Source organism: Euleptes europaea, chromosome 8 (assembly GCF_029931775.1).
Source record: "Euleptes europaea isolate rEulEur1 chromosome 8, rEulEur1.hap1, whole genome shotgun sequence".
NCBI classification, from domain to species: Eukaryota; Metazoa; Chordata; class Lepidosauria; order Squamata; family Sphaerodactylidae; genus Euleptes; species Euleptes europaea.
The window spans coordinates 47,234,209-47,247,640 of record NC_079319.1 but is presented as its reverse complement, the minus strand read 5'-3'; the positions used below and the strand labels follow the sequence as shown (position 1 = coordinate 47,247,640).

General features: G+C 42.4%; 1 protein-coding gene across 3 annotated transcripts in view; it reads left to right on the top strand.

The window, feature by feature from the left end:
• Window positions 1–13,432, top strand: part of ASXL3 (ASXL transcriptional regulator 3) — a 134,575-nt gene that overhangs the window by 43,257 nt on the left and 77,886 nt on the right. For 2 of the 3 annotated variants that reach the window (XM_056854671.1, XM_056854673.1), the window contains exon 2: window positions 3,052–3,134. In XM_056854671.1, the coding sequence (XP_056710649.1) occupies window positions 3,052–3,134 (83 nt within the window). Of the gene's footprint in view, window positions 1–1,194; window positions 1,258–3,051; window positions 3,135–13,432 lie in introns of all 3 variants that reach the window. The other variant, XM_056854672.1, reaches the window with a different exon arrangement.

Sequence of the window (13,432 nt, the reverse complement as noted above, 5' to 3'; positions counted from 1 at the left end):
GTTTGGCAGTGGGTGCCCTACCTTTCCTGCCCTGACCTAGCCACAGTGATCCATGTGACAGTCACATCCAGGCTAGATTACTGTAATTCGTTCTGCATAGGGCTGCCCTCGAGGCTGATCCAGAACTCTAACTGGTATAAAATGCAGCAGCAGCCTGGGTCCTTACAGGTACCCCGCTAAGAGCGCATATTTAGCCAGTGCTCTGAGAACTGCACTGGCTCCAGATGGAGTACCAGGTCAGGTTCAAGGTGCTGTTTTTGACCATCTGGGACCATCATATCTGCAGGACCATCTCTCCTGGTATGCCTCCAAGAGAGCACCACACTCGGCAAATAAACTACTGGCGTACCCAACTGTCCTAGACTCATGCCAGGGCTTTTTAGGCTCTGGCCCCGTCCTGGTGGAACTCTCTCTTTCTAGTGAAACCAGGGCCCTGCGGGATCTGGCTCAGTTCTGCAAGGCCTGTAAGACTGAGATGTTCTGCCAGGGCTACAATTGAGGGCATCAACGGTATCTAGTAGAGCTGCCTCCCTTCCCCTTTTCCTTCTTCTTGCTTCCATCACGCTGAGTTTTAATTGGGGACCCTGATTGATTCTCCCCAGGCTTTGCTGTGGGCCAAATAATAGGCACCAACTGGATTTTACCATCGGAATTTTATTGTTAGTATTTTATACTGGAATTTAATTTATATACTGTATGATTTGTATTGTGTTTGACTTGATGTTAGCCGCTCCGAGCCCAGCTTTGGCTGGAATAGAGAGCAGGATATAAGTCAAATAAATAAATAAATAAATAAATACTATTTGCACCTTCATTTTCCGCCTTCCTCTCATAATCACCCTCCTGAAATACCATTGTGTCCTGTTCTGTTTGTTTCCTAGTCCCAGTGCTGACTTGTGGGCTTGATTTAAAATCACCGTGTTCCACACATTGCTTTGTCAGCTTCATTTTGTCTGTTCTGTGTATTTGTAACGATGATATTCTGTGCCCATCCATATGTCTGCCCCTTGTTTTCCCACCAGTTCAGCTCAGCTTCTATCCTTCTCTCTTTTCCAAGGTGAAGATTGATGTGAAATTGTCTCTCCCTTTCCATCCAGCTTGTGCTGTAACACCTGACACTTCCACTTCCTCTCTAGAATAGGCCATGATGTCATAGAGAAGGGGACAGGGCTACCCAAATTCTCTCAATTTCAGGGAGGAGCTGCCCAGGTGTGCTGAGGGCCCGTACTCGGGAAGAGAAACAGGGAGTCCTCCACAGTGAGTAACCCCAACTTCGAGTGTCCCCAATATCCCTCATAGTCTTGTGCAGTACAGTATAGTTTCCTTTACTGCCCTGTTTACATTTTTTACTCAGTTTAGCTTCTGGAATATTTCCAGTTCAGTTGAGTTTCTTCCTTCTTGCCTTATCGCTCATTTCATCTTTCTCTTACCATTTTGATAAAGCTCTACCATTTTTAAATTTTATTAAGGTCCTGACCCATTTTCCATGTGCATGCAATTAATCATTCAGGGATTGAATTTCACTTGAAAAAGTGTTTCTTTCGAGTTCAGTTTGGCTCAGAGAGCTTTATGTTCATCCTTAATATGTGGATTTCCCCCTCTCATTCGATTAACAATGAATAAAGGTCTGCTCTGTAATGGAATGCTATCCTGGGCTGTGGACTGGTATGTTATGAGTTGGAAAGGGGATGGGTAGAAGTTGAGCCATAAATAATAACAGCCTTAAATTGCTAAATTGAATGTTATGGAGAGAGGAGGGTTTGTGCCAAATTGTCATGTTGCTGCAGTCAATATGAAGTTGGTTTTTTTTTTTAAACCAATGACTTCAGCAGAAGTAAGCTTTCATATCTGGAGTTCATGTATACCCTGATCTTCAGACACTGCTACCACCAGGGAATTATATTTGTAGCCTTGCCAGGCAACATGGTGCAACAAGATATGCTTTCAGGAGCTGGACACATTAGGCATGCTTCCTTTAAAGCATTTGTTGTACTAGGGGGTCATAGAGAATTTGTGGAACATAATGGCAGTGAATCAGCAGTATTTCAGGAACCCACTAAAACAGTTGGCAAGCAACAGTGAAACTAATTAAAGATATCTTTTCCCCCCACTTACTTTTATTGAGTAATTTTGGTGGAGCATCTCTAGCTCCTGATGGAAAACTGTTCAGGTTCACCATAGGTGTTGTCATGACAGTAGGAGAGCAAGTTATGAGTGATTGAGTAGGAATATAGAGCTGATTTCCTATTTCCTGTATGGATGTGCATGCTATAATAGTGTTAAGAGAGCAATCCTAAGAATGTTTTCCTGGGAGTAAGCCCCGTTGAATAGACCTGAGTAGGATTCTGATTAGACTTGCTTAGGATTGTTTACTCAAGTTGTATATGCTTAGAGGCAATGAACACTGCTGCTGCTGCCTCTGTTTGGTTGATTAAATTCCCAGGACTGGTAATGTGTTTAAGATGGAGGAGTTGCTGACTGCGAAGGGAAACAAAGCAAGTAGAAGCCACTACATTAGTTAAACTGAATTATGTAATATTAATTTTCTGACTTCTTCATGAAAGGCAAAGGAATAGAAAACTGAGCTGAACTGGAAAGTATATTTCTGAAATATATTACAGTGCCTTTGATTTTTCATGTTAGGTTTCCAAATTTTAAAGATTCTTATCACACTGTGTCTGAGAGTAGCCCCTCTGCTGCAGATGGAAGATTTTCCTGCAAATGCAGTGTTGGTGACCTCAGAAATGTTCAAATAGGTTGCCACATCATTGTCCCTCATCCCTAAAGAAATGGCTTCTTGCATGGATAATCTTGACAGGTTTCATACTTGTAGTTCTCTGCTACCTAAGAATCTTCCTGTGTATTTCAGTAGGTTGATTCCCGTGATTATCAATTTAATTCTGATACCAGCTATCGTTGCTTGTTTTTGAGGTTGATAGAAGACCCCAGCCTTGACATTACAGCTTCCCACCATTTTCAAAGTATTGTGAAAATTGTGAGACAATACAACAGATAAATGTATGAAATAATTACTTTTTACCATCTTTTTAGGCACTGGAAAAACACCCCAACTCGCCAATGACTGCAAAGCAAATATTGGAAGTGATTCAGAAAGAAGGGCTGAAAGAAACAAGGTCAGTAGTTATATGATATTTACCTTTAAATTAAACTTTATTGAGGGAAAATATAATTTGTGATTGGTTTGCTGTTCACTATGGATACGCTATTAGAGATCACAGGTTGTAGGCCTGGGATCCCACCTGGCTAACATTACAAAGAGCTATGGTTACCAGGTGTCCCACTATGGCAGGAGACCTTCCACTGGTAACCACCACTGCCCGCCATGTTCTGTTGGCCAGTAGAAGAAAAATAAATTACAAAATAGCCATTGGTGTGATGGTATTATATAATTTCCAGGGAAGACCTAGAAATAATGTAACTGTTCTGGGAATCACTGGAAACGATGTGGTTTCACCATGGAGTTTCCAGCGATTACTAGAGCAGTTTGGAGTTTCCCCAGAACTGTCGTAACACCATTGTACCAACATAACACCATGTCCCTGCTCCACATACACCCAAACTCCCACTGGCTGGCAACCCTACAAAGAGCAACTGTTTAGATAGAAACTTAATTTTATTTGGTAGAAGATAGGTGACTTCCAAAAGGACAATAAGTAACTCTAATTTTACTGAAGTTAGTTTGTTTCCTCATGTTAGTGGAGATCAATATATTTCTGAAATATATTTCTGATAACAATTACTGTTGCAAGTTGGAAGAAAGGCTCTTGGACAACAGTAAAAGCTCTGAAAGCCTAGTACAGAACATCTCTCAGCAGTATAATTTTATGACAACATAAAAAATAATTATGGCCAGGTCCAAGTCAGAAGATCAACACCTTTCCATCAGATGACATTTGTAGAGGCACTCCTGTCAATCTGCTGGTACCTGGATTTCTGGAAGCAGAAGTTGGTTCAAAAAGTTCCCAAGGAGCTGTATGGCCTTGGGAAAACTTGAATTGCATCCACTATGGGTGACCCTGTGGGTGACAGTGAGTGCCTCCTCTTAATTATTACACTATATCTGCCTGACATTAGTTGACTTATATACATCTAGTCCTGCCAACTAAGGGCAAAGATGTATCTTTGACACTTCAGTTGATTCTGTTTGAGAATCATAAAATGGACAATGTGTGGGCCATTGGAAGCTACAATGACCACCTGTTTAACATCCTTCCTAAAGACAAAAGGAAAGTTAGAGGAGGACAGTAACTGCCTGGGCAGTAATCTTCAATGACCCTCCGTACACACACACACATAAGAAACTTGCAGTGAACGAGAATGTATTGCATTTACTTGTCATATAATAGCATTTTTAAAGAAAGCTGTAAATGGAGTTCAGAGTCATCAACAGCATGTAACTATGTACACTAGATAGGCATGTGTAATAAATTGTACTAAATGAGTCCTTAAAGGGTACTGGGCATGCAAGCAATCCCAATAGCTTTATGAGAAAGGGGAGATCAAATTTTGCTCCTGGAGCCTTAAAAATGCAGTCCTTGGTGTGAGTCCCAAAGTTGGGGAAAGGAAACTTCAGCAAATAAATGTTACAGTGGGTTCTGAGTGGCATAAATACGCAGACAAGAATTTGAGGTATCATGCAGCAGTCATTTCAATTGTTTCCTACTCTTTTCCCAAATAAGAAATATGTTGCTGTTTCTTTTTTTCATTTGCAATTAGAAACTAGAATGGTCATCTGGCTTCATTTATTATTACTCTAATTATTCATGTTATAAAAACAGCTTCTCTTGATCAGGCCACCATGTTTGTTTCAATAGATGATTGGGTTATTGAAATTATATTGTGGAGGCGAGGCTGGGTAGAGAGGCAAATTAAAATAACTGGAATGGGTGGGAGGGAGTGGAAACCTTTTTTAACTTTGTTGAAAAAAAACAAAATGAAGCACTGCAGCTACCATAAAGGGTCCGTTTTGCACTGTAACAATATAAAAGATAAAAATCAATGTGTTGGAAAAGCATGAACTCCCACTGACAAGTTAGAAATGAAAAACTGTTTACTCCTGCATGAATTGTATAACAGCGTAGTATGTGTTGTACACAGGTGTATTTGTAAAGTTCAGTACCTTCTTTACTACCAAATGGCAAAAATAGATAGTGTTACAATATAATTCTGAAGGCAATAGAAAGAAAATTTATGTTTTAACTGAAGAAGCAACGAGAGACAAAATAGCTCAAAGAAGTACATTTATTGGATAAGGTCTTCTTGGTGAAAGCAGGACTAGCACAGTCACAGTGAACAGTAGGAAGATAAGAATATCCTGTACGGCACTGAACAAATGAACGTAACACTGTACATTTTAGAAGAGGAGATAAGTTCTCTATGAAGACACAGATAAATTAGTTTATAAGCAACTGTAGTTTCATTTGGAAATGGACACAGGAGCACAACTCTTTTTAAAAAACAACAACTTTATTTTAATTTATATCAACAATATAAAAGGGGAAAAAAGAAAACAACACACAGCATAATCATATGCAGTCAAAAAGATACACAAGGCAATAATTTATGCCTCAGTCATTAAGTCTAAATTCCTCCCATCAGGAAGGAATATCCATGAGTCAGTTGCCTTCAGTTTACTTAGAAGTGTATAACTCTCGTTAGGAGTGCACTGTTAGCCACACAATAGAGACCACATTTAACAAAAAAATAGTGAAGAGCAGCCCAGGAGTTAATCAAGATGTCTCAAAACAGAATAAATATGCTACAGAGCATCAGTAAATATTATCAACATTGTATTGTATGGGTAGTTTCAGATTGATCTCCCTGACTGAAGTAGACAGGATTCTTGGAGCTCTGAAGGTTACCACCTGTAGGATAGACACTTGCCCTTCCTGGCTATTGGAACCTTGCCAGGACATGATTAGAACACCTCTTGCTAGGATTATAAAGACCATCTTTTTTAGAGGGCATGCTTTTCTAAACCTGCAAAAGGGGTGATAGTGAGATCATTATTGTGGGGGGAAGCCTTCCTTGTTTAGGAATAACCTGACCAATTATAGATCAGTGTGAATTCTGCCATTTCTGGATAAAGTGCTTGATTGAGATGTGGCAGAGCGATCTCCAGGAATACCTGAATGAATCTTTTCCCCTTAACCCATTTCACGCTGGTTTCAGCCCTAGGATGGAGTTGGCTTTAATCGCTTTGGTAGATGATCTTTGATTTCAAGCGGATAAAAGTGTATCATCTTTTGATAACGGTAGATTTTTTTTAGCCTTAAATATTGTGACTCGTAATGGGGTGATGGGTATGGCACTCCATTGGTTCCTCTCCTTTTTATTGGATGGGGTCCAGGAAGTCTCTGTTGGAGGAGTGGAATCAATTGCTTGGCCTTTATTATATAGCATACCTGGTGTCTGCTTTTGGTTTTCAGGGTTGTTTATATTGGACATTTAGATAAGATTATCCAGAGCTTCACGGTTGCATGTTATCTACATGCCAGCCATAGCTCTCTGTATAAGCTCTATGTAAGGAAAAATGCCTTAACTAATGCCTGGCTGACATGCTGGCAGATGTTGTTACTGGCTGAAATGATTAAAAAAAATGATTATCATCAAGTAATAGATTGAAGAATATTGTACTAGTTTGAAGGCCTTCATCTTTGAAGAACTGATTTTAACATGGGTTGTGTGTGTGGTGTGCACACTCAAACCTTCATTCATGCATTCGTGCATTTCTGTCAATCATCCTTCTTTAATAGAACTTTCCAGTTTGCATTGAGGATGAGCATTATTCACTATAGTTATTTTTAGGAGGAGGAGATTGTCTCAGTGGTTTAGATGTTAGAAGCAACATTGTTGCCACTGAAAATAAAACGGTGGGAAGAACATGTAGATTTTATGGTCCACAAATTGTTTCTGCTTTGTCTCAAATGACTGATTCTTTTCCCTAACCCAAATACGAAGTGCAGCAGGGAGAAAATTAAAAAATAAAAAGACCATAAGACTAGGCACTTTTTGGAAATAAAATCTATATGTAAAGTGAACATAATCGTGATTGGAAAATGAAGACATATTAGATCTATATTATTCAGGATACATTATTTAAAATAAACATATTTCCTGTTGCAGCTAACAGTTGCAAAAATGTCACCTGGAGAATTCCCTTTTCTATACTTGTGAAGAAAAACAACTTCTAAGGTAGACAGGGCTGGGCTAGGACAAGCTAGAGTGGAGACAAGCCCTCAACCATAAGAGGGAAGGAAGAAGCCAGGGTAGGGTGGATTAAGGAGCCAGCAGCAGCCAGGAAGCCCACCCGTGGGTTCCACCCATAGTCTCAGACTGGCCAGAACAGGTGCCAGAGCCTGACAAGCAGGGCTGGGTTTAGACCCTGGGAAAAGGGGGAGTGGGGCAGGCACCCTTCATAAGGGAAGCTCCAGGGACAAGCTGCAGAGGAAAATTGTGAACGAGGCTTTCTGCTGGAAGGGAGAAAACTGTCCAAGAAGGGAAGAGCTTAAAGGCGCTGCCACTTCCTCTCTGTCCTATTCTGAGGCCTGGAGGAGCTTCTCCTTGCAAAGGCCGACACAGCAGAAGGTGGGAGGGTGGGGCCAGTGTGGAAGGAGCTTTACAAACACCATTCCTTTCAATGGGACCTACTTACCACTAACGTTAGCCATTTTGGAGTATTCTGTTAATTTTCAGTATAGGATTAACATGCAGGAAAATGGTATCTTTTATTAACCACATCTCCGTGGACATGTCGGTATCCCTTGGTGACTGATAGCAGGTGAAACCCCACCACGGACTATAGTTTACTTCCATTGTGTTTTTAATATGCATGAAAACATTTCCTTTCACAGAGGCTATGTAATATTTCCTTAGCTTTTTTTTGGGGGGGGGTCATAAATGGATCTATACATTTTATCTGGCTTCAACTGCCAGGAATTATTTTTTTGCCTACCAACAATCCTGTCTTCTGTCCTGAATTCTCTTGCCTGTACAGAAGATAAACAGGAAGAGAAGGTCTCATCTTTGACTTCACACTGCATTACGGAGGCATTTGATATGCATGGCAAATTCAGAGATGAGATTCCATTCCAGGTTCAGAGGAGAGGTTTGGTTGATTTTTAAACCTGTATCATTTATTTATTTATTTGGAAAATTTCTATGCCACCTCTCCAGGGACTTGCCTGACACAAGTTTTTTTTTTACTGTGCTTTACAGTGAATGTTTTGGGTGCCTCCAAAGTTAATGGTGAGATCAGAGATGAAAGAAAGATGGGTCGGTGTACCTAGCAGATTGTTAGGTGTGTAGAATGCTATTTTTGGCTGTACATAAGGGACAAACATTCATAGGGTCGCCATGAGTCGGAAGCGACTTGATGACACTTAACACACACACACACACACAAGGGACAAACATGCAGAAGTAATTCTTTGTTCTTTGACAGTTACACAGAATTTTTGGGTCTAGTTAGTAAGCTATACTTTGAGCCCATCCCCTCTGTGTGGTATGCTACTGTGGTCTTAATTCCTTACTTCAAGTGGCCGAGTACCATGCCAGTGAGGCCCAATTCACCCACGCACTTTGCAGCATGGTAGTTGCCTGAAAATGCAACTGCATAAAAGAAACTCCACGGGGCAAACCATTAATGTGAAGTGGCTTTCCATACTGTTGCAGGAGTTTTTGTCTTTTTTTAAGCCACATGCTTGCAGAACCATCACAATTTTTATAATGGCTTAGATGAAATAATCTCAATGGCATGGAAAGCTCTTTCATTTAACACTGTATGAAATGACTGCAATCACAGATTGCATGTATGAATTGTCTTTCAATAGCACAGCATTTGTTAATTTGTATTGAAAGCATTCAGATCAGCAAAATATGGTGTCTGTTGCAGGGTTTCTCAAAAACCTTTTGTAGGGTCCCAGTCCAAAGCAATTTATATAGCTGCCATGCTACAAACTGTGGGCTGAATCCAGACTTAAATGGCCATTTCCACCATCCGTCCCATTGCAAAGCCCCCTGACGTTGTTCCATAGGGTCCCCTATTCCCTAAGAGCAGCATTTTGTGGAAATCATGGGCTTCAGTGGGGGTGGGGAGGGAGGCAAGAAAGATCCATTCTGTAATTGGAAAATTTAGTCTGGATCCAGTCCCATGTCTTGGATCACCGTTTATCACATACCCACAATGTGAGAGCCTGGCTGTACGTATGCACTTGGCAGCTTTCCCAGCTCCTGTCCTCCTAGAGCAGGCCAGAGCTGGATTATGCTGACCCCCATGCAACAGTGAGCCCAAAAGACTGATGGACATCAAACAAGGAGGACCTAAGCATTATCATTTGGGGGCTGCTGCAAAAACAGTAATGAAGCACCACTGTACTATAGTGGCTTGATCTTGTGGCTAAGAAACCAGCTCTTCCACATTTGGCAAAACGAGCTTCCTCAAAAGGCAGAGAACTGTGTAACTGTGCTTGTGAAAATGTTAAAAAAAATTGGCTCTCAAAATATGTTTTTTATTTAAGACCTATTTTATATATTTATCATTTGATAATAGGTGTTAGTGGTTACTGTTTGAATATGATATACAAATAGTTATTTGGGGAGGTGTAAAAAGAGAGCTCCAAGTGTGAAAAATTCGGATGCCATTCAGACTTCTAGGCTATTCTTTCTGCTTCCCATTTGGGCTTCCATATAATTCCAGATGGATTGGATACTATAAAATCTTATGGATGCAAGAAAGAAGGCATACAGAAGGATCATGTATACCAGTTGTACACACTACAAGAGATTAAGGTGAAACAGCTGGTGCAGTGCCTCTGGGAAAAACATACACTATGCTGTGAAAGAACCATACTGGTGGTTTAATTTTATTGGAAGCCACTTTACACGAACAGTTTCCTCATTGTCTTGTGCTCCTGTGCAATTCCCATTTTTTAGCTTCTGGGCACCACTAATGGACATATGAACAAGGACTTAAGGTCTGTCATCAGATGAAAAAACTATGATGTTGGTTCCTTGTATCATATGGATGAATATATGTGACAAAATTCAGCAATTTAAAGCCATTGTGTGATGACATCATCCATGTAAAAACTTATGAAGAAGCATATGTTCAATAAAGGAAGGAGAGAATTTGCTATGTCACTAAGGATGAACAGACATGCTGGGCCTAATAGGCTTAATCCTTGATTTATTTCTGGTGTCAGACTTTTTATCTGTTTCAGCTGTTCCTTGATATCCAGAGCAGCAAGAAGTCTTCAGAACTCTTCCCGTTGCCTTTCTTTGTAGAAAGTCTTGCCATGTTAATTAGTTAAGTCTCTCATATAGGGTCAAGTGGAGGCTGCAGTAGAAATTCTCCAAGTCCAGTTTGAACTAGATCACAACTTCAGATAGACTGCTGGAAGGGTGATGGGCAATGTGGTAGCCAATGATGTATAACAGTCATATAAATAACCACCTATATGGGTGTCTGGGATGAATATGAAGTATCTGTGTAGGTGACCAAGGGTGACCAGGGCAAGCTCTGAATTCATAGTGGTAATGTTGGTACAACCCTTGTCTGTTCCCCCACTTATCTTTGCCAGCAAACCAACATCTTGCCAGCAAACCTTGTTCCTTTTTTTTTGCACTTCAGCCCAAAAAATTGCCTACTTGGATTGAGCCCTTGAATAATCAAATAAATCAATTGCATGTATGCTCAGCCCAGCACTGTGAGCTTTTTATGCCCCTGTGTGAATGACGGAAATGATACTTTCACTTTTGTATTGGGAAAACTACTTTGTGTTACAATAAATGGCTGTCATTATTCATACATAATTCTGGCCTAGTAATTTTCTGAGTTAGTCCGTAAATTTTCAGACATCATTAATCTATCTTTCATTTACCTTTTTGAGGTCTGGCTCTACTGACTGAGCCCACAGTCAGGGCCCTCTGCTTAACCAAGACGATGGTGCTGGCTGGGCTAAAAGTCAAGAGGCATGATGGTAGCCACATTATTGGCATAGAAAGCAGTAGTCACCAACTGCTTCGAATCAAAGACTCCTGCAGCTCTTGAGTAGTGACTTGCCATTCAGGAGCTCTTGCTTTCTGTCACCCATTTACTCAGAAAAGAGGCCATAAGGCTAGTCAGAGTCAGAGGTTGCCTGCAAAGGAGCTGCAGATGCCTGAACCAACGTGAATGAACAAGAAGGCAGGTACACTTGATCACTTTACTCAGGTAAAGTCTTTGTAAACTAGGGATACTGCAGATTTCATGGGAAACAGATTAGCAAGATGAACAGGCCATGCTTGTTAGCTGTTATTACCAGTGAGGCAATCCTTGGATCTGTTTGCCTGTCCACCGATTTGAAGAGCTGAGTTTAATGGCTGTGCAGTACCTGTGGTGGCTGAATTTCATTGTCTTCTGCCTTGCAAGCAACTTTTGCATCAGTGCAGTAGGTGAGACAGGAGGGGGAAAATGTCTGCTTCAATACAAGCTAGCTATGTGTGTGTTAAGGTAGTAGGGAAAAAGTCATGGAAAGTCATGGTGAATGATAACGGGAACTGGATGGAACCGCTGAGCTCTTAGGCTCCAGACTATGCAAAACAACCAGATAAGCACTGAATGCTGACGTGCCCCGTCAGAGCATGGATTTGGGATAAATGTCTTTTCCCCAGTACAATCGGGGCTCAGTGATTTTTGCTTGCAGCTGCGAATAAAACTGTTTTTCTTGATAACGGTCTCAGGTCTCTCTCCCCCCCACGAACCCCAGTTTTCCTGCTCCTCACTTGGGGAAACCGGCTACGTGACAGACGATTGGGGCACTCATTTCCCCAATGTCCCTGCTCCCTACAGTAAGCGCACTGATCCATCCCGAGCCATGCTGGCCCGGCACGGGAAAGCGGCTGGCGTCCGCGCCCTCCTCTTCCATGGAGGGGAGCCTCCCGGGGGGTGCCCAATGCCACAGCTAAAAGGTCTGCATTCTTTTTCATTTTGTTCACGGCGGTCTTCCACATCTCTATTCATATAAACTTTGGTGGCCACTTCCATCAGCTCAGTTGCATTTCCCCCCGCAAAGCCCTCTAACTTCTGATAGCAGGGTACCCTCTGCAATCAGGGGAAGGGAAGTCTGATCCACTTCCAGGTCCTGCCCGAGTAAAGCCATCAGGTTTGGCCGAAAACCCGGGACCTCAGGTCTGTCAGGAAAAGGGGGGGAAGCGTGTTAGTGTGCTTGAAAATTGCGTGAGTGATTTTGTGTTTGATTGGAGGGGTGGTCTTCAGACTTAACATCCCGGGCAGCGTTTGCGCATTTCCAAACTGGGAGACCACGATTTGGTCGTGAACAAAGCCTTGCTTGTGTGTGAGACTGTTGTGGAACACTTTGCATACACTGGTATACATTTTGGGAGACTCATGGGTGGAAACGTTTCCCACAGTGACACCCCACTGGAGTGGGTGTTACGCAATTTCTCAAAAGTCTATCAGAATTATCCCGAATGCAACCTGAAGACCCTCCGCATTCTCTGTGAACTGGATTGGGTTGAATACGAGGTTGGCTGGCCCCCTGAAGGTAGCTTCGACCGGACTCTGGTCCAGCGGGTCTATCAGGAAATTACCAAAGAAGGGCTCCTCCATCCGGATCAGTTCCCTTATATTGATGGGTGGAGTGGCTTTGTTACAAGAAAATTGCCAAAATCTGCTCTTCGGGCTCATGAGAATCAATGCCGCATTATGGTTCTGTGACCACTGTCTCGCCTGAGTAAAAAGCCGACTTCCCCTCCAATCCTCCAAAACCAACCAGAGGAAGAGCAAGTCCCACCGTCATACAATCCTCGCTACCCACCATTGCCTCTGCTGCCCCTACCTCCAGGCGGCAATTGCACGCCCCCCGACGCCACAACAGTCCTGCCCGTGCCGCCAGTCCAAGCCCCCGACGTCGCACCAGCCCTACCCGTGACACCAGCCCTTTATGGACCCCGGATGAGCATGGAAGCATCACTCCCCAAGGCAGCAAAAGTCTTACCAGCGTGGGGACTCTGGATGTGCTCGAGCTCACCTCACCCCCTGGCAGTAATCTTCCCAGTCCAATCACCCCACAGATTCTGGTCAGTAAGAATAGTGAGGTGTCTAAAGTCAGCTCTGAACAGTCTGCCGTCAGCCCTGAACTGTCTTCCATTAGTCCCATATCATGCGGCTCAGGACCTGAACTCCCAGATGTCTAGACTCCAAGTCAGGTTTTCCCGACCTCAACCAACACCAGGGCAGCCATTATGCCCCTCCGTACCTTGGCCAGCCCCATGTTTTATGACATTACGGGGGGGAAGGTACAGCAAGGAAACCCAGTGTTTGTTTACACTCCGTTTACTACAACTGACCTGTTAAATTGGAAAGCCCATACACCGTCCTATACTGAGAAGCTGCAGGCCATGGTTGATT